Source organism: Chrysochloris asiatica, unplaced genomic scaffold, assembly GCF_000296735.1.
Source record: "Chrysochloris asiatica unplaced genomic scaffold, ChrAsi1.0 scaffold00014, whole genome shotgun sequence".
Classification (NCBI taxonomy): Eukaryota; Metazoa; Chordata; class Mammalia; order Afrosoricida; family Chrysochloridae; genus Chrysochloris; species Chrysochloris asiatica.
Window position 1 is genome coordinate 12,362,737 of NW_006408532.1, and position 26,873 is coordinate 12,389,609.

General features: G+C 37.6%; 1 protein-coding gene across 1 annotated transcript in view; it reads right to left on the reverse strand.

The window, feature by feature from the left end:
• The window catches only part of SETX (senataxin), a 110,798-nt gene that overhangs the window by 40,100 nt on the left and 43,825 nt on the right, over positions 1-26,873 (reverse strand). Inside the window, exons 9-13 of the mRNA XM_006834994.1 lie at positions 22,331-22,430; positions 13,727-13,897; positions 12,885-13,117; positions 11,014-11,181; positions 10,313-10,469 (exon numbers count right to left, since the gene is read on the reverse strand). Of these exons, the coding sequence (XP_006835057.1) occupies positions 10,313-10,469; positions 11,014-11,181; positions 12,885-13,117; positions 13,727-13,897; positions 22,331-22,430 (829 nt within the window). The remainder of the gene's footprint in view (positions 1-10,312; positions 10,470-11,013; positions 11,182-12,884; positions 13,118-13,726; positions 13,898-22,330; positions 22,431-26,873) is intronic.

The following is a 26,873-nucleotide window of genomic DNA, read 5'->3' on the forward strand; positions in this document are numbered from 1 at the left end:
ATACCGACCCTGTACAGGGTTTCCGAGGAAGGAGCTCTGGTAACGTAGTGATTACGAATCGGGCTGCGAACCTTAAGGTCAGCGGTTTGAAACTACCAGCCACTCCGCAGGAAAAAGATGAGGCTTTCTACTCCCGTAAAGATTTACACCCTCGGAAACCCTGTACAGGGTCGCTATGGGTCGGAACCGACTCGACGGCATTCAACAATAACAACAACAACAATCTACCACATAAATAAAACAAAGGGAAATAACAACATGATCATTATCAATTTATGTAGAAAAGGTATTTGACAAAACCCAACACCCACTCCTAATAAAAACTCTAAAAAAATATAGGACTAAAAGGTAAATTGATCAACATAATTAAGGTAACATTCACAAAATCAATGACCAACATTATTCTCAATGGACAGAGATTGAAAAACTTCCCACTGCAAATGAAACCAGACAAGGGTATTCTTTACCACTACTCCTATTCAATACTGCATTGGAAATCCTGGTCTGAGCAATAACATAAGGGATTGACAAAGAGGAACTAAAACTATCTCTATTTGTAGATAATGTGATCATATACATAGAAAATCCTAGAGACTCAATAAGAAAACTATTGGAACAATATGATTCAGCAGAATGGCAGGATATAAGATCAATTAACAAAAACCAGTCAGAGTCCTCTACACCAATTAAGAGAACTCTGAAAAAGAAATCAGGAAATTAATGTCATTTACAAAAGTCATTCAAACGATGAAGTACTTAGAAATAAACTGAACTAAAGACAACAAATATCTATTTAAAGAAAATGATAAAATACTACTACAAGAAATCTAAGGAGCTCTGGTAGTGTAATAGTTATGAATCGGGCTGCTAATCTCACGGTCAGCAATTTGATACTACCAGTGGTTCCACGGGAGAAAAATGAGGCTTTCTGCTCTTGTAAAGATTTACAGCCTCGGAAACCCGACGCAGGGTCGCTATGAGTCAGAACCAACTCCTCAGCACACCACCACCACCACGAGAAATTTACATAAATGTAAGAATATACCATGTTCCTAGACATGAAGACTTAACCTTGTGAAAATATGGTAGTAATACTATCCAAAGTGATCCACAGACATACGCCAATCCAGATTCTATCAGCATTCTTTAAAGAGATGGAAAAACCAATCACCAACTCTATATGGAATGGAAAGAAATCCCAGATAAGCAAAGCACTACTAAAGCAGAAAAACGTAGGAGATCTCACACTCCTCAATACCAAAACTTGTCATACAGCGACAGGTGTCAAAACAACCAATGGAACAGAATTGAGAACCCAGACATAAATCCATCCATCTAGAAACTGACCTGTGATGAAGGGTCAAAACCCATTAGATGGAGAAAAGATATCTTCTTCAACAAACGACGTTGGCAAAATTGGATATCCAGTTGCAGAAAAATGAAACAAGACCCAAATCCATCACCATATACAAAAATGAATTCAAGATGGATCAAACACCAAATGAAAAACCTAAAACTTTAAAATCATCAAAAGTATGAGCAACATAGGGGTTCTAATACATGGCATAAATACATTATCAAACACACCAGAAGACAAACTAGATGACTAGACCTCCTAAAAATTAAATATTTACATGAATCAAAAGAGTAAGAAGAGAATCTATAGACTTGCAAAAATTTGGGGTAACAACATAACAGACAAGAGCTTATTCTCTAAAATTTACGGAAAATATCAACAAAAACACAACTATCCAATATAAAAAGGACTTGAACAGACAGTTCACCAAAGACGACATTCAGGTGGCTAACAAACACATAAAGAATTGCTCACAATCATTAGTCATTAGATGCAAATCAAAACAACACTGAAATATCATCTCAAAGAAGCATTAATAGCCAAATTCAAGAAAACAGAAACTAACAAATGCTAATGAGGGTGTGAGGAGACTTACACACTGTTGGTGGGATTCAAAAATAGTGCAACCATTGAGGGAAACAATATGAACAATATGGAACTTCTTTAAAATGTTAAAAATATAAGTATCTTATGATCCTAGGTATAAACCCTAGAGAAATAAGAGCTATGATGTGACCAGATATAAGCACATCAATGTTCATTCAGATTCCCAAGAGTGAAAAATAAAGATGACACTAACCTCAGTGCCCATCAATGGATAAATGAGTAAATAAACTCTGGTTGTACATACAAAGGAACAATATGCAACATTAAAGAATAACGATGAATCTGCAATACCTGGAAGACGTTGTTGTTAAGTGCCATCAAGTAGGTTTCAACTCATAGCAACCCTACAGGGTTTTCAAGACTACAAATCTTTGATGGAAAACGTCTCATCTTTCTCCTGCTGATCCGCTGGTGGGCTCAAACAGCCAACCTTGTGGTCTACAGTCCATTGCTTATTCTCTAGAGCCACCATACTCCCTTGAAGGACATTATGCTGAATGAAATTAGTCAACCATAAAAGGACAAATAGTCTATAAGACCACTAATGTAAAAACACAAGAAAAGGTTTTCATACTAAAACATTCTTTGATGGTTACCAGTGGAGGAAGGGGAAAGGAGAGTAAGTGGCTAGAGAGTAAACATGCATCTGCTTGGGAGAAGGGGAAGGCAATATACAGGAAGAGGGAGGCTGGTAAAAAATGATGCGAGTTTGGGGAAGACACTGGGAGGAGTAAAAGAGTTAAAGGCAACAGAGGTCAATACTGTTATATACACAGTTCTGCCAATAACGGTGACCTACGAGTAGATGCATGGATAGAGAAGGCTGAATGGGTACTGAAGAGAGAGTGGGAGAAGACAGAAAAAATACACATATTATGTTTGACAAAGAATATTTATGCATGGGTACTTAACTTTGCTGCAAATGTATCCATGAATATAGTAAAGCATACCAGGGAAAAAATTACAAAACCTTCCTAGCTATGAGGAGTTGCTAAGCAGCTCTGGTAGTGTAGTGGTTTACGAGTCGGGCTGCTCACCTCAAGGTCAGGAGTTTGAAACTACCAGCTGTTCCACAGGAGAAAGAGCAGACTTTCTAATCCCATAGACTTATATCCTCAGAAACCCTTCACAGGGTCGCTGTGAGTTGGAACCAACTCCTTGGCACATAACCATCACCACCACAATGAAATGCCTGGCCTGAGGGATCAGGATCATAGTCTCAGGTAAATTGGTATAGCTGTCAGTTTGTCATACTGTGGTGGCTTGCATGTTGCTGTGATTCTGGAATCTATGCCACTGGTATTTTAAAAGCCAGCAGGGTCACCCATGGTGGACAGGTTTCAGCTGAGCTTCCAGACTAAGACACACTATAAAAGCCTTATAATAGCAGTGGAATACTGTCAGATAGCATTAGAATATTGAATACTGAAACATGATAAAGAATACCAGAACATAGCATAGTGGTTACAAGTCGGGCTGCTAACCTCAGGGTAAAGCAGTTTGAAGCTACCAACTGTTCCATGGGAGAAAGATGAGGCTTTCTGCTCCTGTAAACAGTCGCTACGAGTCAGAACCAACTCTACAGCATATAAGCACCACTACCACCACAAGGAGCTCTGGTAACATAGTGCTGACTAATCTCGTAGTCAGCAGTTCAAAACCACCAGCTGATCCACGGGAGAAAGATGAGGCTTTCTGTTCCCGGAAACCCTATACAGGGTCGCTATGAGTCAGAACCGACTCCACAGCACATAACAACCACCACCACCATCATCATACTGCCGGAAGATGAGCCCCTCAGGTTGGAAGGCACTCAAACTACAACTGGGGAGGAGCTGCCTCAAAGTAGAGTTGACTATGATGAAGCAAATGGAGTAAAAAATTTGGGACCTTCATTTGCTGATGGGACGCAACTCAAAATGAGAAGAAATAGCTGTAAAGATCCATTAATAATCAGAATATGGAATGTATGAAGTATGAATCTAGGAAAATTAGCAGTTGTCAAAAAAGAAATGTATAAACATCAATATCCTAGGCATTAGTGAACTGAAATGGACTGGTATTGGCCATTTTGAAAATGACAATAACATAGTTTACTATGCTGGGAATGACAAATTGAAGAGACAATGGCACTGTAACCATCATCAAAAAGAACATTTCAAGAATAATCTTTAAGTACAACACTGTCTGTGACAGGTAATATCCATCCACATACCTACAAGGAGTCCTGGTGTGGCACTCTTGGATAAGCACTCGAGCACATGGTCAGTTTGAATCACAAGGTTGGCAGTTCAAACTTACCAGCTGCTCCTTGGAACCCATTTATACAGGGTCGCTATGGGTCAGAACTGACTTGATGGTACTTAAAAACAAGGAATACCAGTATCTACTACTATTATTCTAATTTATGCACCAACCACAAAAGCCAGTGATGACAAAATTGATGAGTTCTATCAACTTCTTCACTCTCAAACTGATCAAACATGCAATCAAGATGTATTAATAATTAGTGGTGATTGAATGCTAAAGTTAGAAACAAAGAGGAAGAACAACCGTTTGAAAATATTGCCTTGGTGATAGAAACCATGCTGGAGATCACATGATAGAAATTTGCAAGACCCATGTCTTCTTCATTGCAAATATCTTTTTCAAACAACATAAAAGAAGATGATACACATGGACCTTACCAGACGGAATACACAGAAATCAAACTGACTGCATCTGTGGAAAGAGATGATAGAAAAGCTCCATATCATCAGCCAAAACTAGGCCAGGAGCAAACTGCAACAGACGATCAATTGCTCATGTGCAAGTTCATGCTGAAGATAGAGAAAATTAAAACAAGTCCACACAAGAACCAAAATTTGATCTTGAACATATCCCACCTGAATTTAGAGATCATCTCAGTTAACAGAGTTGATGACTTACACACTAAAGAAAGAAGACCAGAGTTACGGGGTGATATCAAGGAGACCATATAGAATAAAGCAAAAGGTCATTAAAAAGACAAGAAAAAAAGAGAAAAGACCAAAATGAATGTCAGAAGAAACTCTGATATTTTCTCTTCAGTGTAGAGATGCTAAAAGCAAGTGGAAGAAATGAAGAAGTCAAAGAGTTGAACAGAAAATTTCAAATGGCAGCTCTGAAGACAAAGTCCAATATTATAATGAAATGTATCTGGAGTTAGAAAACCAAAAGGGAAGAACAAGGTTAGCATTTCTGAAGCAACTGAAGAAAAAATTCAAGCTTTGACTTGAAGAATTTTATGGGCAAAATACTAAATACTGCAGAAAGCATCAAAAGATGGAAGGGACTCCAATAGAATGGACACAAGAAAAGGACTCTCTCTCTTCTGCTGGGGACCTGCGACTCTACAATTCATTTGTAGGTCCAGTATTCCTTGGAGAGCTCCATACATGTTGGTATCAATCTTCCCCTGGATCTAGGAGCTTCACATTGCAGGGACCCCAAAAGTCAAAAGGATGCACTCCACTCCTGGCTCTTTTATGTTGATCGCATCATGGAAAATAGTTACATCTCAGCTGCCAAATCAATGAGAACCTTAGCCCAGTCAAGCTGACACAAAACCTTAACTATTACACCTCCCATTTCATGTACCTAACACAGGAAAACCAGCTACGGTATCAGGATGATTCCATGAAAAGGCGCACATAGTGAGCAACAGATATCTCCTACTAGGAAGCAGATCCTCCAGCCCAAACAAGCCTGCAGAATTGGCTGACATCTTGACTACAAGTCTAATAAAAACCACAGAAACAAAACCAGAAATTGAGACAAAACCACTCAGCAGCTAAGCAGCTAAGCTAAACCTACATTTCAGGGTGATTTTTAATATAAACAATCAGAAAAAGATTATTCTTTTCACATGTTAGCAGCTGAGCATTGAAATACAAATTTTATTCAAATAAAACCACATTAACTACAAGGGAACAACAAAAAAATTTTGTGGAAAAATCTAATCGAAAGATAATGGAATTTTTACACAAACTTTTTGAAGCCCCTTCATATCCTGCATGTTCAAAATTACTGTCAATGTCACAAATTTAAAGCTTAAGAAACTTACTTGAAGATAACTTTTACTATTATTATTAAGGGCTTTTCATTTATATACCTACTCTAGCAGGCAACCAAATCCTAGGGCAGATTGCAAAAGACTATAGTTTTGTATTATTAAATGGTGGCAAATAAAAAAAAAAAAAGGAAGAAGATGGAAGGAATACATATTAAAAAGAAATGGTCAATGTCCAACCGTTTCAACAGATAGCGTATGACCAAGAGCCAATGACACTGAAGGAAGAAGTCAAAGGTTCACTGAAGGCACTGGCCAAGAACAAGGCTCTGGGAATTGATGGTATACTAATTGAATCAACAAACTGACGCAGCACCGGAGACTCACTCATGTATGCCAAGAAATTTGGAAGACAGCTAGCTGGCCAACTAATTGGAATAGATCCATATTTGTGCTCATCCTAAAGAGGTGACACAATGGAACACAGAAATCATTAGACAATATCATTAATATTGCATACCAAGTAAAATTTTGCTAAAGATAATTCAAAGATGGCTGCAACAGTACACTGATTCTCCAATGTAATAACTGGAGAATACCAAAAAGATGTTTACCTTTGCTTTATTAACTATATAAAGGCTTTCGATTGTGTGGATCATGACAAACTATGGACACCATTGCAGACAATGAATATTCTGACACTTAATTGGGCTCATGAGGAACCTGTACAAAGTGGCAGCTGTTTGAACAGAACAAAGGAACATCGGATAATTTAAAATCAGAAAACATGTGTGCCAGTGTTGTATTCTTTCATCATACTTACTCATCAATCTGCATGCTGAGCAAATATTCTGATGAGCTAGGTTATGTAAATGAGAACACGGCATCAGGATTGGAGAAAAATTCATTAACAACCTGTGTATGCAGATGACACAAGCTTGCTTGCTAAAAGGAACGAGGAATTATAATACTTACTGATGAAGACCAAAGACTAGAGCCTTCAGTATGGATTATACCTCATTGTAACGAAAACAAAAATCCTCACCACTAGACCAATAAATAGCATTAAAATAGATGGAGAAGAGATTGAAGTTGTCAAAGACTTCATTTTGCTTACATCTATGATAAAACACTCAGGGGCAAGGAGCAGCTTAGAAATTAAACATTACATTAGGCAAATCTGCAGCATAATACCTCTTTAAAAGGTTCAAGAACAAGGATATCAGTTTGAGGACTAAGGTGCACCTGGACCCAAACCATGGTATTTTCAATAACCTCTCATGTATGTGAAAGTTGGACCGTAAGGAAGACCGTACAAGAATTGATGCATTTGAGTTAACGGTGGGAAGAGAATATTAAAAGTATCATGGAGTGCCAAAAGAACAAACAAATCTATGTTCAAAGAATTATACCCAGAATGCTCTCTGGAAGCCAGGATGGCCAGACTTTCTCTCTCATACTTCAGACATACTGTCAGGAAGGACCAGTCCCTGGAGTTGGATATCATGTTTGGTAAAATGGAAGGTCGGAGAAAAAGAGCAAGACCCCAAAGAGATGGATTGGCACAGTTGCAGCAGTGATTGACTCAAATGTAGCAATGATTGTGAGGTTGAAGCAGGCCCAGGCAGTGTTTCATTCTGTTGTACAAAGGGTCACTATGAGTTGGTATCAACTCGATGGCACCTAACAACAACAAAATGCTCCACCACATTCATGGATATATTGGCATCAAAGAAACCTGAATCTATGACCCCTGACCACCCTTCAGGTCTGGAAAGGAACTCACCCTCATGGCCCAGTTTTCAGCCAAGTAGCTGGTAAGTTCATTGGGGGAGACAACAACACTAGCAAGGTATGTTTGCCATGGAATGATCAATCACTTGGGATCAAAAGGGCAACATTTTCCTAAGGACAAACTCAAAAAGGGTTAGAAAGGGAGTTGGAATGTTGTTGAGAACCACAAGGAGGACGCAGCATAACTATTGTTACAAGGAAGAGACTGTAATCATTGAGATGAAACAAAATGTATGATTTGTTGAATGTAAAGCTGATGACCTTGTCTGTAAACCTTCATTCAACTCACAAGTTAAAAAAAAAAAAAAAAAAAATTACAGCTTGGTAACCCAATCGAGGGTGGCTATGAGTGAACCAACCTGACGTCACTTAACAACAAAAAACCCTTCTAGCCGGTGGATTCAACTAACCATCAAAGAATGCTTTTTTCAGCATGAAAATCCTTTCTTGACTTACTGGTCTCATACAGTATTTATAATTTTGGGGATTAATTTCACTCATCATAATGTCCTGCAAGTTCAACCATGTTATATGGCGTTTTGCAGCTTGTTATTTTTCATCATTGTGCAGTATTCCATTGTATGTACCAAAGTTCATTTATCTATTCTTCTACTGACGGGCATTTAGGCTGTTGCCATCTTTTTGCTATTGTGAATAATGCTGGGATGCCATGAGTTATTTATCTATTCATGTTATGGCTTATCTTGCGGATATATATTAAGGGGTTATAAGGTAGTTCTATTTCCAACTTTTGGGGGAAAAGTTATAATGTTTTTTCATAGTGCTTGTATCATTTACAATCTTATCAGCAGTGTAAGAGGGTCCCAGATGCTCCACACCTTCGCCAGCATTTGTTTCTGTGTTTTTTTAACTATGCCATTAATGCTAAGGTGAGATAATATCTGTTCTGATTTGCATCTCTAATGGCAGTGGGTCTTTAGGATACATCACTAGACTGTGGGCCACAAGGTCAATGGTTCGACCCCACCAGCTGCTCCAAGGGAGAAAGATAAGGCTTTCTCTTTCTGCAAAGATTTATAGACGCAGAAACCCTCTATGGGGTCACTATGAATTAGAACCAACTCGATGGCACTTAACAATTGCTAATGACTGACAGCATTTCAGCATATGTGTGTTGGCCACCTGAATGCCTTCTTTGGTAAAATATTAGTTCATGTTCCCCATACAATTTCTAATTGAATATCTGTCTCTTTCTTTTTGACGTGTTGAAGTTTCTGTCCATTTTAGAGATCAGTTCTTTGCCTGATATGCTTGGGTTTTCAATTCTGTTCCAATGATCTGTGTGTCTTCCACTGTACTAGTACCAGGCTGTTTTGACTACTGATCTACATAGTTTTTGGAGTTTCCTTGCATTCTAGTTTTACTGAACTATAAGAAGTTCTTTTTATTTATCATAACAGCTGATTAAGTGCCCTTCCCTCTACTCACCATGGCTAACTCTTAATTGTTCTTCAGGTTACATCTTAAACATTTTCTCCAAAACCTTTTCCTAACCAGCTGACTGTTCCAAAGCCCTCTCTCTTCTCAGGTGTTCTCAAAGCACCATACATTTTACCCCATTATACAAGGTTAGTAAGCATGACTACCAGGGTTCCAGTTCATACATACATGATCAAAGGATGGCTGCAAACAAATTCTCTTGTTTTAGTTTTAGTGTCTTCAAAAAAAAAAAAAAAAAAAAAAAAGGTCCGATAAATACAGTGGCTTCTTAGGGGACTTGCTGGGCTAATTACATTCAAGGCTGAATGGTGAGCTCATAAGGCTCCAGAGGCTGGCTTTCAGCACTCTAAAGGGGTCATTTTGATCGATTTTCTTGAAGAAAACAGGATGATCATGGGGCTTTTGAGTAAGATGTTTTAAGAAAATTGAAAACTTCATTGCCAAGAAAGTTGTATTGAGGAATTTTTTTTCCATCATGACAATGTACCTGCTCATTTGTTGAGCATAGTAGAGACTGTCCTAGAGAGTTACTTTGGGAAACCTTTTCTTATCCACCCTGTAGACCAGATCTTGCCCTGTCTTCTTTTTGTTCTCAAAACTCAAAGAACTTTAAAAAAATTTCTCCTTTTGACCTGGTACAAATTTTAAAATGCAGAATTTTGTGGGTAGAGTTGCAGGGATGGAAACATTGCCTTCAGAAGTGTGTAGACCTAGATTGAGGATCTGCTGAAAAAGAATAGCTGCATATTGATATTTTCATATGATAAAGACCGCTATGGTTTTATAGCAATACTTTTTGACTTGCTGATAGAACTTGTCACTTATCAAAATTGCCCAATGGCCTGCCCAATTCCCACATTAGTCCTTGTTTCTTTGTTGTCAAGATTCATGTTTTTATTTTCTATTGACACCTCAGTACTCAGAACAGTGTCCACCATGAAGCACAATGGGTTGTAAGTTCCAAGAAGAAGTTTTTAAACCACAATTGCTTAATCTTTGTTATTTAAAACTGCCCACACTAAACACTGAAAGCAAAAACCAAATTAAAAGCAAAAGGATCATACCTAAAGGATTCTTTTTATCTTTACATTTTTCTTTGAATTCGAGGATAATTTTTTTCATAAGTTCATCCACAGCTGCATTGGAAGGCGCACACACAAGAACACGGTTTTGTTTGATTTTGGCATTAGAGTTTTCATCTGTATGTCCCTTCCTGTGGTTCTACAATTTGTCACACACACACAAAACAAAAAGAAAACACCAGTGAGCTCTATCATGTAGTTTTAAAGTTGTTCTCTACTTCCATGCATGCTCAAAAATTACCACTTAGTTGAAAAGAAGCAAACATATGCAAATCTTAAAATGACATTAAAATTACTCTGGCATAAAATTTTATCATAATTACTCTGAGCCGTAACTGATCATCCACTTATTTTAAGCAAACCTCAATATAACAAAAATCCAGCCCAAGAATATATTTAAGATGGTTGCCCGGCATTAGACGGAACCTATGAAGATGGAATGCAATCATTCTAGCCTTGAGGATTAGTTTCATGTGAGATAGCGTCTTCTGTTCTTTTTACTTCTTCCAACCTTCCCTTCCCTTCCTTTGCACACCCCCCTTTCTCCAATCTATTTCCACACAACTAATAATATCAAAAATAAACACAAAAGTTAAAGAAAAAAAGAATTTTAATACCAAATTGGAAGTAAAACAAAGCAAGGTATTCAATCAATGACACCAACACCCTCACTCATACTCTACCTCTGTCAGTAGGCGGTATAGGAGGCCAACAATAGTTTTTGACTTTCCTGTTCCGGGTGGTCCATGAATAAGACAGATTTTGGCAACTGATGGTGAGTGTTTCACCATAGCATAAGCAGTTTCTATTGCTTTCTTTTGGTCTTCATTGAAATCTCTTAAGTAAGTAATCTACATAAAAGGCATTAGTGAGATTGAGTTGTTTTTTTATGTACTGACATATGAAATGAACATTAATTAAAACATATTTGGATTTCTTCTAATCGATATCCATCAGAAACTTTGAGTTTGGTTTGGAAAAGACCCTAAGTCATGCTTTAACTTAAGAGCACTTTCACTACGGGAAGGAAAACTTAATTATTATTTCCAAACTTCGTCTCTCATACTTCGGTCATATTGTCAGAAGGGACCAGTCGCTGGAGAAGGATATCATGTTTGGTAAGGTGGAGGGTCAGAGAACAAGAGGAAGACCCCCAGCGAGATGGACTGGCAAAGTGGCAGCATCAATTGGCTCAAGCATGGCAACGATAGTGAGGTTGGCCCAGGGACTGGGCAGTGTTTCATTCTGTTGTACATATGGTTGCTATGATTCAGTACCAACTTGATGGCACATAACAACAACAACAGGCTTTTTGGTCCATTTTACAAATACTACAATTCCATTTTTGTGATACCACAATTGTTATTTTTGTTTGTGATTCTTATAAAGAAGATGACAATAAATTACATTTATTCCTATAATTTTCTTCTAACTATTCTCTGGCTCCTATTTTAATTCTCCCCTTCAACTATAAAAACAAATATTCCAAAATTCTTTCTGAACACAGTATGATATAGCAGAAAAGACCTGAGCTTTGAAGTGATATCCAAGTTTAAAACTGTGTTGCTTAAACTAGTTTACTGAACTAACCTCTATGAGTCTCAGTCTTTGTGATCCATTAAAACCTGAAATTCCAAGGGTGTGAATTCAATGAGATAATATGCAAAAAAGCTTAACTAAAACCTACTGTCATAGAGTTAATTATGACTCATAGGGACCCAATGTTTTATGGTATAGCTGAGAGCACCATAGGATTTTCTTGGCTATAATCTTTTTGGATATAGATCACCAGGCCTTTCTTCTGTGATTATGCTGGGTAGGTTCAAATTGCTGACCTTGCAGTTAGAAAGGCAACCGTTTGTTCCACCCAAAACCAAACCTATTGCTGTCAACTTGATTTCCACTAACAGGAACCCTATAGGACAGAGTAGAACTGCTTCATAGGGTTTCTAAGGCTATATAATTCTTTATGGAAACAAACTGTCACATCCTTCCTTCTCCTGCAAAGCAGCTGTTGTATTCAAACAGATGATCTTTGGGTTAGCAGCTGAGCACTTCAACTACTGTGCCACCAGGGTTCTCTTGGCATCACCTGGACACCTATTATTAGTACACAATAGGGATTTAATCTATACAAACAGATTATACAGTGAGAAATAGTAATATGAAATAACAACTTCATCTTCCCATTTGTAGAATTATCTGTCAATTCTTCTGTCATTCAAATGCAAAATAAATCCATTAAACCTACTCCTACTCCTGAATTTTAATAATCTAATAAATATCTAAGTAGGATGTCAACCTAACATTTCAATATTGTTCTTCAAACATACTTTCAATTCATATTACACTAAACTGCTTTCCTGAATTAAGTTAACCAGGTTACCTTGTAACATTAATGGCATACACAATTTATAGTAAACTTAGCACTAAACAATATCACTGTGCATTCACAGTGAATATGTCTTTGTTGTAGACATACTGAGTATTTACTAGCTAGCAATCTGACATTAAATTTTATAACCTTCCCTGGTATCAAATATTTATTACTTACAATTCTATCAGACGTTGTAGTTAGTAAATCTTTTGTGCAGAAGTCCATGGGATTTGGATTCAGAACAACTCTGGCCAGTTGGTTCCGACCACTCAACAAAGACATGGCTTTCAACTTCCTTTGTGTAGTTACCAAAGAACTGATTACAATACATTTCACAAGTTCATTTAAATTAACTGGAAAATTGTCTTGGGTCTGAATGGAAAGGGAACACTCAGCTTTCCCATTACGCACTATCATCAAGAAGAAAAAACAATTTCAGTTGCTGATGAATATTATTGTCCAATTAAAAAGGTTATTCAGAACTAGTATTTTATAGCTTATGTTTTCCTGCACATTATTTAAATAGTTAATTGAATAAATATTTACTGAATGCCTCCTAAGACCCAGGCAATATTATCATCCTTAAAAAGCTTATTTTCTATAAGGGGGAAATCGATAATCAAGCTTGTCAGATGGTGGTACTATGAAGAAAAAGTATTTAGTACCACAGAGTAAAAGTACAAAAACCAAGGCTGGAGTATGATTTAAGGTATACAGATTATCTGTTTTATAACAAAACCTAATAAAAGATTAAAAGAATGCACCAGAGGGAGAGGACTATTATGAAAGAAAGCTTCTAAATCATAAAGGTTCAGTAATAAATCCTGGCAATTTTCCAGGAAAGTCTATGAAAAAACAGAAAAAGGACACTGGAAGACAAGTCATCAGCACAGCAGCACATGTCTGGTAAATGTATAGCAAATACATGGCTGGTTAAGCACAATTTAGACGAAAAATTGAAAATAAGCGCCTTTAACTTATCTAATAGATCAATTTTCATTGCCTCATTGTGTACTTACTGACTGAAGTGCGGCGAAATTTGTAAACATAACCACAATAGTATTTGTAGGGATCCTGCATGAGATTTCTTTCTGTATCATTCTCTCCATTCAGTCTTTCAGGAACCAAAAATACCAAATCATTTTCTTTTGGATGATACTGTTTCACCAGATCACTTTCCTCAAGATAAACTATGGAACAATAAGAAGTCATCATTTATCTAACTCTTAACAGAATTATTTTTTTAAAGTAACCTTAACTTTAAGAAAATTAAACCTCTGTACAAAGCTTAAATAAGTACATAGCCTTAACAGACTTTGCATATACTTCAAATTGGTATTGTAATCTATTAAAAAAGTTTTCAGGTATTAACCATATTGTATTGTAAAAATTCTCCTAGAAACTGCTGCAAGCCAAACAGCTGAAATCATAATATTCAAGGACAACTAATAAATTTTCTTTCCTTGAAGTTTAGTTTGGTTTTTAATCAAGAGATTCGTTTTCCCTTACTAAATTAAAGAAGTTGCAAAAATAAAAGAGATTGTAGAATTGGTAAAAGGTAGAGACAAAAGAAGAAGAAAAAAGGTAGAGACATGTGTCAACAGAAGAGAACCCAAAAATACACCCACAGATCTAATCAATTGGTTTTTCCATAAAAGTGCTAAGGTTATACAATGGAAAGAATGCTCTTTTCAACAAATACCACTAGTAGTATTAGATACTTATTTTTAAAAAGATATTAACCCACATACTTTATTAAAAACAAAAATTGACTCAAAATAGATATCCATCAAAACATGAATTAAATGGCAAAACTGCTTGAAGAAAACAAAAGAAAAATTTGTAGTCTTGTGCTAAAAGCAAATTATTTCTTAGGACACAGAATCATGAAACAAAAAAAGGAAAAAAATTAAACAGATAAACTGAAAGCCGTCAAAATGAAAATACTTTTGCTTTTTGAAAGACACTATAACAACAAAAAACTTTAAAAGGCAAACTACAAAAGTAAATCAATGGGGAGATATATTCCGTATGCATGGATAAGAAGTGTACTCAGGCTGGTCCTGAAATGCCATTTTCCACTAAAAGACACTAAGGCGCCTTAGAAAATTGGAATGTCAGATATGAAATAGAAAAATATGTATGATAAACCTGGAGCATCCTGTCACAACAAATAGCAAGAAAGTACTGGAAGACTAGGAGGGCCCTGTTTATGAGGCCCAGTAGCCAACTTATAGGTACCAGTTGAAATGGATTTAAACAAAAATATATTTAAAATCTGTGAGTTTGTAATAATATTTATACCCAAAACTAAAGCCCATTAGTTATCCCTAAGCACTTGCTAGTCAATCAATTCAATGTTTGGAAACTGGACAAGCATAAGCATTTATTCTAATTTTGTTTTATAGACTGTGTTACTGGATAACCAAGTAGATATATAAAAATTTCTCTTTATAGAATGATCAAATTAAAATACCTTTATTTTATATCCTATAATGATTTCATGAAACTACGGATATCACAAAAGAGACACTAGATATCATACATCTCCTAATGAAGGAACACAATCATGACCTATGAAATATTTTTGCTAAATAGTTAACATTAAATATTAAAATAAAATCTGAATTTTATCAAGCCTTAGAGCTAACAATTATTATATATGAAATAGGACACAGAAACATACTAAAGAACCATGGATGTACAAATCAGCAAAATTCACACAGAAACTACAGAATAAATGACTTATTCAGCAAATAAATTATAAAGGGGGAAAAATCATAAAACAAAAAAGCATCCACAAATGCTCGTAGGTGCCACCGAGTCAGTACAGACTCATAACCACCCTACCTACACACAAAAGAAGGAAACACTGTCCAGTTCTGTACCAACCTCATAATCGCTGCTACACTTAAACCCATTGCTGCTACCACTGAGCCAATCCATCTTGGTGGGGGTCTTCCTCTTTTTCACTGACACTCCATTTTACCAAGTATGATGTCCTTTTCCAGGGATCTGGTCCCTCCTGATAACACATTTGAAGTATGAGAGATGAAGTGCAGCCATCCTGGCTCTCAAGAAGCATTCTGGCTATACTTGTTCCACCACAGATTTGTCTGTTATTTTGGCAGTCCATGGTACTTTGAATATTCTCCTCCAACACCGTAACTCAAATGCATCAATTTTTCTATGACTTCCTTATTCACTGTTCAACTTTCACATGCACTTGAAGTTATTAAAAATACTATGGCTTGGGTCAGGTGCACCTTAGTCCTCAAACTGACATCTTTGTTCTTGAACACATTAAAGAGGTCTTGTGCAGATCTGTCTAATGCAATAAGTCATTTGATTTCTTGACTGCTGCTTCGATGAATGGTGATGGTTGATCCGATCAAAATGAAGTCTATGGTAACCTCAATCTTTTCTCCATTTATATGGATGCTGTTTATTGATCTAGTGGTGAGGATTTTGGTTTTCTTTACATTGAGGTACAATCCATACTGAAAGCTATGGTCTTTGATCTTCATCATTTTTAAGTCCTCTTTTCTTTCAACAGGCTAGTGTCATCAGATCATCGCAGTTTGTTAAGAATGAATCTTACTCCAATCCTGATACCACATTTTTCTTCACGTAATTCCACTTCTTGGATTATGTGCTCAGCATACAGATTAAATAAGTATGGTGAAAGAATGCAACCTTGACGCATACCTTTCCTGACTCTAAACCATTGAGTATCCCCTTGTTCTGTTCGAAAGACTGCCTCTTGGTCTATGTACAGGTTCCTTGTTAGAACAATTAAGTGTTCTGGAATACTCCTTCTCTGCAATGTTGTCCATAGCTTGTCATGATCCACATGATCGAAAGCCTTTTCATAGTTAATAAAGCAAAGGTCAACATGTTTCTGGTATTCTCTGCTTTCAGGTAAGATCCATCTGACATCAGCAATGACATCCCTCATTCCATGTCCTCATCTGAACCTGGCTTGAACCTCTGGCAGTTGTCAATGTATGGTTGCAGCCATTTTTGTATTTGGCATAATTTTACTTGACAACTGCAATCTTTTCTCCATTTATATGGATGTTATTTATTGATCCAGTGGTGAGGATTTTTGTTTATCTGATGCTTTCTATATTCCATTGGGTTATCTCTTTTAGGAATGGGCACAAATATGGATCTCTTCTAGTCAGGTGACCAAGTAGCTGTCTTCCAAATTTCTTAGCATAGATGAGTGAATGCCTCCAGTGCCACCTCACTTTCTTGACTCCTGGTGCCTTGTTCTTTGCCAATTCCTTCAATGCACCTTGGACTTTTTCCTTCAGTACCATTGGCTCTTGATCATATGCTACCTCTTGAAATGGTTGAACATCAACTATTTATTTTTGGTACAATGGCTCTGCATGAGAGATTACATAGCTTAAAAAGCCTTAAGGCATATTACATAATTACTTAATACATATTACATAATTCCAGTGAGTCTGGTAGTATAGTGGTTACGAATCGGGCTGCGAACCTTAAGGTCAGCGGTTCGAGACTACCAGCTGCTCCGCGGGAGAAAGATCAGGCTTTCTACTCCCATAAAGATTTACACCCTCGGAAACCCTGTACAGGGTCGCTATGGGTCGAAACCGACTCGACGGCACTTAACAACAACAAAGCTATTTTAGACTTTAAATTAAACAAGCTGAAAATAATTGATATTGATGAGATTATACTTGAATAAGACTATCAGATATTAAGAAAATATAAAACTAAAAACATCATTGAGAAAAAGAGAGGAAAACCAAAATCTCACAGCTGTATACCATATTTATGATACTTTTTTGTTGTTCTTGTTAGGTGCCATCAAGTCAGTACCAGCTCATTGCGACCTTACGCACAGCAGAATGAAACACTGCCCAATCCTGGGCCAACCTCACTACTGTTGCCACACTTGAGTCCATCGATGCTGCCACTTGGCCAATCCATCTTGCTGGGGGTCTTCCTCTTTTTCTCTAACCCTCCATCCTACCAAACATGATATCCTTCTCCAGCAACTGGTCCCTCCTGATACTATTGTTCCTTAAAATGCCAGCTTACAATGTTGGCCCTTGGCTGGTGTCTGAGAGATGCCAGTCAAGCTTCTTTAAACATTGAGAGGGCCCCTATCATTCACTAAAAAGAAAGGCTCATGCCATGTTATTATATAAACATTAAACTTACTTAGATGGTTTATGGTAAATATCTGCTTTTCTCTTTGGAGCCTGGAAATCTGGTGCCTAACTGACTACACAAATGCTTTTGATTGTCTGGATTGTGACAATTTATGGACAACATCGTGGAGAATGAGTATTCCAGAATACTTAACTATGCTCATGAGGAACCAGTACATAGACCAAGAAACAGATGTTAGAACAGAACAAGGAGACACTCAATGGTTTAAAATCAGGATAGGGGTGCTCTAGGGTTGTATTCTTTAACCATATCCATTCAATCTGTATGCTGAGCAAATAGTCTGAGAAGCTGGATTATATGAAGAAAAACATAGCATCTGGGGGAAGACTCCTTAACAACCTGCGATATGCAGATGATACAACTGTGCTTTCTGAAAGTGAAAAGAACTTAAAATACTTACTGATGAAGATCAAAGACCACAGCTTTCAAGTACAAGTTGCACCTCAATGTAAAGAAAACAAGAATCTTTACCACTGGATCAATTAATAACATGCATACAAATGGAGAAAAGACTGAAGTTGTCAAAAGCTTAATTTTGCATGGATCAACCATCAACATGCATGGAAACAGCAGTCAAGAAGTCAAATGAAACATTGCATCGGGAAAATCTGTCAGTTTGAGGACTAAGGTGCACCTGATCCAAGCCACAGTATTTTCAATAACTTCAAATGCTTGTGAAATACAGAAAATGAATAAAGAAGACTGCAGAAGAACTGATGCACTTGAGTTATGGTGTTGGAGGAGAATATTCAAAGTACCATGGACTGCCAAAAGAACAAACAAATCTGTGTTGAACAATTATAGCCAGAATGCTTCTGAGAAGCCAGGATGGCTGCACTTCATCTCTCTTACTTCAGACATATTTATTAGGAGGGACCAGTCCCTGGAGAAAGACATCATGCTTGGTAAAATGAAGTGTCAGCAAAAAAGAGGACGACACCACCACCACCACCACCACCACGAAGGATTGGCACAATGGTAGCAGCAATAGGTTTAAGTGTAGCAATGATTATGAGGTTGGTGCAGAACCAGGCAGTGTTTTGTTCTGTTGTCAATAAGGTCACTGTGAGTTGGTACCAACTCGATGGCAACTAACAACAACAACAACTCACAAAGGACATCTATGTGATCAGCTCTCAATGAAAACCTTGGATACTCAATTTCTAATGAGCTTTCTTGGTTAGGCACTTCACCCATGTTGTCACAATTCATACTGGGAGAAATTAAGCATATCCTGTGTTCTCCACATAGAGAAGAATCTTAGAAGCTTGCACCTGGTTTGTTGGGGACTTCTCACCCCGTACCTTTATCCCTTTGCTTACTGTGCTTACAAATCATGAAATTAAAATAGAAAAACAAATAAAACTACACTGTTGAATCATCTGTGTTTTGCTGTGTATATTTTCAATAACAAATGTAGGAAAAAATGTGTATACTGTTTGATCTAGCAATTAAATTTACTCAGTGTTTAAAACAGAGGAAAGCTGTAATAAAAAATGTAGTTGTCTAACTAAAAATGGTTCATTAAATGAACTATGGCACATCTTATAATAGACTAACTAGTTATTAAATGTACTTTTGTTATTTAATAATACTTAAAAGTCATTTACAATATAGTTGTTAAGCGCAGTTGAGTCGGTTCCAACTTGTAGGGACCCTGTATAGGGTTTCCAAGGAATAGCTGGTGAGCCTGAACCGCCAACCTTGCGGTTCAAACCGACTTCACAGTCCATCACATTAACCCACAGCACTACACCAGGAAACCTTCCAATATGTATACTTCATGAGGGCAGGCAGTTTGTGGTTTCTTTATATCTATACACCCAGCATCTAGAATCTCTACTATCAACATAAAGTAAAAAAATAAACACAACTACAAATGCACAAAAACAGAAAATAAATTAGGTAACTGAGACCTCATAAAAAGAAAATACCTTAGGGACTGCAATCAGTGACATGAAACAAAATGTGTATAAATTGTTGAACAGAAAACTGATTTGTCCTGTAAATCTTCACTCCATTCACAATAAAAAGTTAAAAGACAAAGATCAAGATCTCTAATCTGGATAAAGAATTACTTGGTGCCTGTTAAATATATTTTTACAACAGGCTCCAGAGAAGAAATGGTGGTCAAAAGGAAAACAGAAGACAGATCTGATAATATTAAATGAAGTTAGACACTGCAAACAACTTTGTGGCTAAGATAGGTATATGTATCAAGTCTTAGTTCATATCCTGACGCCTAAAACTCCACTCACTAGTATTTTCCCTTTGTAAATTTGTAACTAAAGTAAAGACTGTTGTTGGGATACGGAAGAGATTAAAAATTGTAAGGGAAACTTGTTGTTGCTGTTAAGTGCCTTGAAGTCAGTTCCGACTCATAGCAGCCCTGTACAGGACTTCTGAGGCATGGCTGGTGAGTTTGAACTGCCAGGCTTGCAGTTCAAACGGACCCTGAGGTGGAGTGCTTATCCTACAGCGCCACACGAAGATTCCACAGAAAATTAGCCCAACAAAATGCTTTGTTAAACAATTCTCCAAATGTAACAAACTCAGATAATGTTAAAATCTGTAAGTTAGAAAACTCTTTGTGACTTTTAGGAGAACTGGTGGCACTGTTGGATAAGCACTAGGCTGCTAACCAAAAGATAAACAGTTCAAAACCACCAGCCACTCCACAGGAGAAAGATGAGGCTTTCTGCTCCTGTAAAGACTTACAGCCTTGAAAACTCTATACAGGGCAATAGCAGTAGGCTTGTTCTTTTGTGTGTGTTTGTAACTTTTGGCATACTTTTTTCCTGCCTGTGAGCACAAATCGTTGGTTTATTTCACCTCTCATAAGCCTGTATTGTACCCCATGAATTGGCACACTGTATATACATTTTGCATGTATATCTGCAATGTCTCCCCATTTGGAAATGATTCTATTCTGTCAATAATATATTTATTTTCTAAAATAAAATACTTATGCTCATCAGAAGATTGCATCAAGATAGTAAACAGAACCTGGGGAAAATTTTTCAGGAATAACATATCTAATAAAAGTCTAATCTCTAAAATACATACATAGAAAACTTTAACTGAACAACAAAAAGACAAATTAACTCAATTTAAAAAAAGGGCAAAGGACATGAACAGAAACTTCACCCAAGAGAACATTCAAGTGGCCAACAAATACATGATGAAGAAAGACGTTCCTGATCAGAACTACTAAACTGAGATACCATCTAACCCCACCTAAACCAACACTGATTAAAACAAAACATTATAAGAAACAAATGCTGATGTGGGTGTGAGAATTGCAGTCCATACCCACTACTGATGGGGCAGTAAAATGATGTACAATAAGCAATGGACCTTAGCTAACCATAAAGTTAGCAACTTAACAGCCTCTCTTTAAAAACACTATACAGAGCTGCTTTGAGTCAGAACTGACTTGATGGTACTAACAACAACTATGTAAAATAGTATGGTGCTGTCTCAAAAAACAAAAACAAAATAAAAAACCAAACTAGAAATAGAATTGCACTAGCAGCTCGGGTCTGAAAGAGAAGCTGAAGTTTTTACAGTACACAGTTGGCATGTGAGGTGGGATTTATTTCTCACCACATATTTGACATCGGGGTGGATGATCTATCTCAGTCTCCCTGGACTGGTTTGATAACTACTGGAGATGAGGATGGGATTTGATCAAAAGAACGCTAACAACGCAGATATGCAAAGATATTAATAGAATTCTTTCTGAATGCTAAGAATTGTGGATAATGCTTATCTTACTGTTGGCTGATATTATCTAATGGTTCACAATGAACATGTAGTACTTTGCCAAGAAAGCACTATACATGCTTTTAAATTGACCTACAGAATCAAAAAGAGGTCAAAAAGAGACTTAGGTTTGTGGTTCAAGCCCTTCAGCCACCCCATCGGCAGGAAAAAGATGAGGCTTTCTGCTTCTGCAAAGATTTATAGCCCCAGAAACTCTACACGGTGTAGCTGTGAAACAGAACCAACTCAGTGGCACTTAATAACAACATAACCTAAAAGTGATACTGTTTTAGATTTATGAAATAAGCAAATGCTAGGAAAACTTACTCAGAATCTTCTTCTATGCTTAACAGAAATTATTATAGCTATTAAAGTCACTTCCCTTATTCTCTGGTTCCATTCCTAGCATCCACTGACACTTTTGCCAGTGGTATTCTAATTACAGACTGAAAGAAAAATAATGTATTTTATATTCATAACTTCCCTAGTAGTTATCATCGTAATTAAGAATTTAAACATATTCTTTGTTAAAAGGATGTAAATTCATCTTAGGGATACCTATATCCAGAATATTCAACTAATGATTATATCCCCTCTTAATCAGGACTCTCCAATTATCATTTATCCTAAGCTACATAATAACTTACCCACAAATTCCCAGAATTTTTTATAATCAGCAGGAAATTTCCGTAAAAGCAACTGATGGTAAACCTCTTTTACAGGAGAGCTGATCCATTCCTGTGCCACCTAGACAAAGGCAAAAAAAAAAAAAGTAAGAAAGCAAAACCATACTGGGAAGTCATACTAAACAACAAAATTTTCTAAAGCAAGTAAACAGAACTTAAATTCAGAATCTTAGGTTATTTAATTTGTGGCATTTAATGAAATTATCAGAACTATCAGAATTACCTGGTTTGATTCCACAGCCATTAGTCACACATAGCTATTCAAATTTAAAGTCAATTTAAAAATTTACAATTCAGCTCCCCAGACATACTAAGCCACAATGCAAGCCACACAGCAATATGTTGTATATTGCAGATAAAAAGCACTTCACCATTGCATGAAATATCATTGGGCAGTACTAATATTATTCTACTTTTTAACCAAAGTATCTTCACAATTCCAAAACTACTAAGATGTCTTGCAAACCCTAAGGTTTCCTCACCAACATATCACCCTAACAGCTTCTAAAATTCTCTGCACTTATCTCCCAATCCTTTGACAAATCTCCCAATCCTTTCTGAAATTCAGAAAAGTACCCTTGAGGACTCTCTACGGTAGGGGTGGGGAGCCTTTATTCTGCCAAAATTTTTAACACTGTTTGAGGGCCATACAAAATTATCCACTTAAAAATTAGCCTGCTTTTGGTCAAACATTTAATTAATTGACCCCTAATATGAAGGAGCTCTGGTAGCGTAGTGGTTATGAATCAGGCTGCAAACCGCAAGGTCAGCAGTTTGTAACCACCAGCTGCTCCACGGGAGAAAGATGAGGCTCCTTCTGCTCCCGTAAAGATTTATAGCCTCAGAAACCCTGTTCAGGGTTGCTATTGGTTGGAACCAACTTAATGTCACTTAACAACAACAACGTGATGGGAAAAGGAGCTCTGTGGTAACGTAGTGGTTACGAATCGGGCTGTGAACCTTAAGGTGAGCAGTTCAAAACTACCAGTGGTTCCACGGGAGAAAAATGAGGTGTTCTGCTCCCGTAAAGATTTACAGCCTCAGAAACCCTGTGCAGGGTCACTATGAGTTGGAACCAACTCCACGGTACTTAACAACAACAACGTGCCAGGAAAGAGCTCTGGTAAGCGTAGTGGTTACTAATCAGGCTGCAAACCTCAAAGTCAGCAATTCGAAACTACCAGCAGTTCCACGGGAAAAAGATGAGGTACTCTGCTCCTATAAAGATTTACAGCCTCGGAAACCCTGTGCAGGGTCACTATGAATTAGAACCAACGCCACGGTATTTAACAACAACAACAAATGTGATGCAGTGGTGGTGGGAAGGAGATCTGGTGCAGCACTGTGGGTTAATGCGTCAGACTGTAAAGCCATTTGAAAAGCAAGGTTGGCAGTTCAAGCTCACCAGCTACTCCTTAGAGGGTCGCTATGGGAGGGTAGCTATGGGTCAGCATCGACTCGACAGCACTCAACAACAACGTGATGGGGGTAGTCCTGATGTGGCGCTGTGGGTTAACGCGCCAGACTGCAAAGCTATCCTATACAGGGTCGCTATGGGTCGGAACCAACTCGACAGCACTTAACAACAACAATGTGATGGGGAGTCCTGATGTGGTGCTGTAGGATAGGCACAAGACCAGGAGGACGGTTTGAACTGCAAGGTTGGTGGTTCAAACTTAACAGTCGCTTCTAGGAAACTCTATACAGGGTCAGACCAAATGATTTTACAGTCTGGAGTCCTGGTGCACTGTGGGTTAATGTGCCAAACTGCAAAGCCGTTTGAACTGCAAGGTCGGCAGTTCAAGCTCACCAGCTGCTCCTCAGAAACCTTATACAAGGTTGCTAAGGGTCAGAGCTGACTCAACTGCACTTAACAACAACAACATATGGCCTGAAGGCCAGAAGTTCCTCGCCCTTGCTCTACCTTGCTCTAAGGAATAAAGACTGGTAGTGAATGCTATGTGTTCTGGAGTCAGTTTCAACTCATAGGGACCCTTTATAGGGTTTTCGAGGCCATAAATCTTTACAGAAGCAGAAAGCCTCATCTTTCTCCCAGTGAACCACTGGTAGTTTTGAATTGCTGACCTTAAGGTTAGTAGTCCACCTCGTAATCACTACGCTACCAGAGCTCCTTTAAGGAATAAAGACTACCCTTCTCGAATTGTAGACAGGATACAACTTACGTGAATAAGTCATTTTAGGTTCCTAGCTTTTTAAAAATGACTCCTTTTGCTCTGTTTTTCCTTCCCCTTTTTGACCTCAGGTAAGTAAGTCCTTCAAAATCTTTAATTCACAATGCACTATCATCCTAAGTCTATACAAGGTCATTCTCATTTGATTCTTCTTCCCTTTTTTCCTGATTCCCAGCTCCTATTATAACTACTTCCACTTTAGGCAAGCATTCTACAATGTTTGGTATTAGCATCATCAAAAAAGTTCAGTGTTGTTTGTGTATATGTGTATAATTTTTACAAAAGTGGTTACAATATAAATTTGTTTTCATTTTTTAAGTCTTGCTATTGATTGCTGCACAGTATTCCTTAGTATGAAATTATCACATTGGAGTCCTGATATGGCGCTGTGGGACAAAGCACAAAACTGCAAGGTCTGTTTGAACCACGAGGTTGGCAGTTCAAACTCACCAGCTGCTCCTTGGAAACCCTATACAGGGTTGCTATAAGTCAGAACCAGACTCGACAGCACTTAAAACAACAGCACATTACTTATCCATTCTCCTAACTAGTCCCAACACTACAACAATTCTGTAAGCACTGTGTCCTGGAGTTGGTTCTGACTCACTAATTAAGATTCCTTATTAATGGAACTGTGCACCATGAGTGACACATTTTACTGCATTGACTTTGGTAGACAGCTCTGCAAAAATAAGTATATTAGTCTACGTTCCCATTAAGGAGGCCGGGTAGCACAGTGGATTACAAACTAGGCTGCTAACCAAAAGGTCAGTAGTTTGAATCTACTAGTCGCTCCAAAGATGAAAGATGAGGCTTTCTGCTCCTGTAAAGATTTATAGCTTTGGAAACCCTACACAGGGTCACTATGAGTTGGAACCAACTCCATGGTACACCTCCACCACATTCCCATTAACAGTGCATGATTGCCACAAATAGTATTTTTGGTATTGTTCACTACTCTAATTGCTATTTAATTTCCTATTGTTCTTTTAGAAAAGACCCCTGGTGGCAAAGCTGGTTACCCAAGCTTAGCAGTTTGAATCCAACAAGCCACTCCTTGGACGGAAGGAGGCTTTCAGCTCTCATGAAGATTTATAGCCTCAGAAATCCTACATAGGGTCACTGTGAGTCAGAATCAACTCAATAGTAGTGGGTTTGGTTTCAGTATCTTAGTGAATTTGAGTTAACACTTCATATACTTATTTACCATTTAGGTTTTCCCTTCTGTGAACTGCCTTTGTATTCTTTATTCATCTTCTATTGACTTCTTACTTTTCTGCTGATATACGAAACTTCTTTGTACATTCTAACTATCAACCTCCTGCCAGCTTTGGAATGTTTTAACTCTCCTCTCCCTATTTAACTATAGCATCCTTCACATAATTACCACTGACAAAGCAAAATCTACTTATTATAATTAAGTTTGTGGTTAATGTTTCTTGGGTTTTAATTATACTCTTAATCTAAATAAACATGTATAATTTCTGATATTTTCTCTTATTAGCTTCCCATTTTATCACTCAAATACATGTTTAATCAAAATCCACATGCTGTAAGGCAGGAATATAGCCTAATCATTACCATCAATTAATCTATCCCTTCCCCATAAATTTATGGTATCCTGTCTTGGTGTGGCGCTGCAGGATAAGCAATGGACTACAAGGTCAGTTTGAACTGCAAGTTCAGCAGTTCAAACTTACCAGCTGCTCCTCAGAAACCCTATAAAGAGTTGCTATGAGTCAGAAGTGGCTCGATGCCACATAACATTTATCTAATGAGTAGTCCTGCTGTGGCATTGCAGGATAAACACTGGACTGCTAATTGCAAGGTAGGCAGTTCAAATTCAACAACCACTCCAGGGAAACTCTATACAGGGTCACTATGAGTCAGAATCAACTTGATGGCACACAATTTATCTTATGGAGTCTTGATGTAGTGCTACAGAATAAGCAATGGACTGCTTAACTGCAAGGTCAGCAGTTCAAACCCAAGAGCCTCTCCTCAGAAACCCTATACAGCATCACTAATGGGTTGGAACCAGCTCAACAGCACTTAACTTATGGAGAATGCAGTGGCTCTCTAAGATAAGCATTGGATTATGAACCACAAGGTTGACAGTTTGAGCTCACCAGCCACTCCACAGGAGAAAGATGAGGCTTTCTGCTCCCGCAAAGACTTTTTTTTAAAGCCTTGGAAACCCAATACAGGGTTGCTGTGAATCAGAACTGAATTGAGGGTACTTAAAAACAACAATTTATCTTATACCAAGCTCCATTTCTACTCATCTCCCAATCTATCTGAAGCCCAAACCT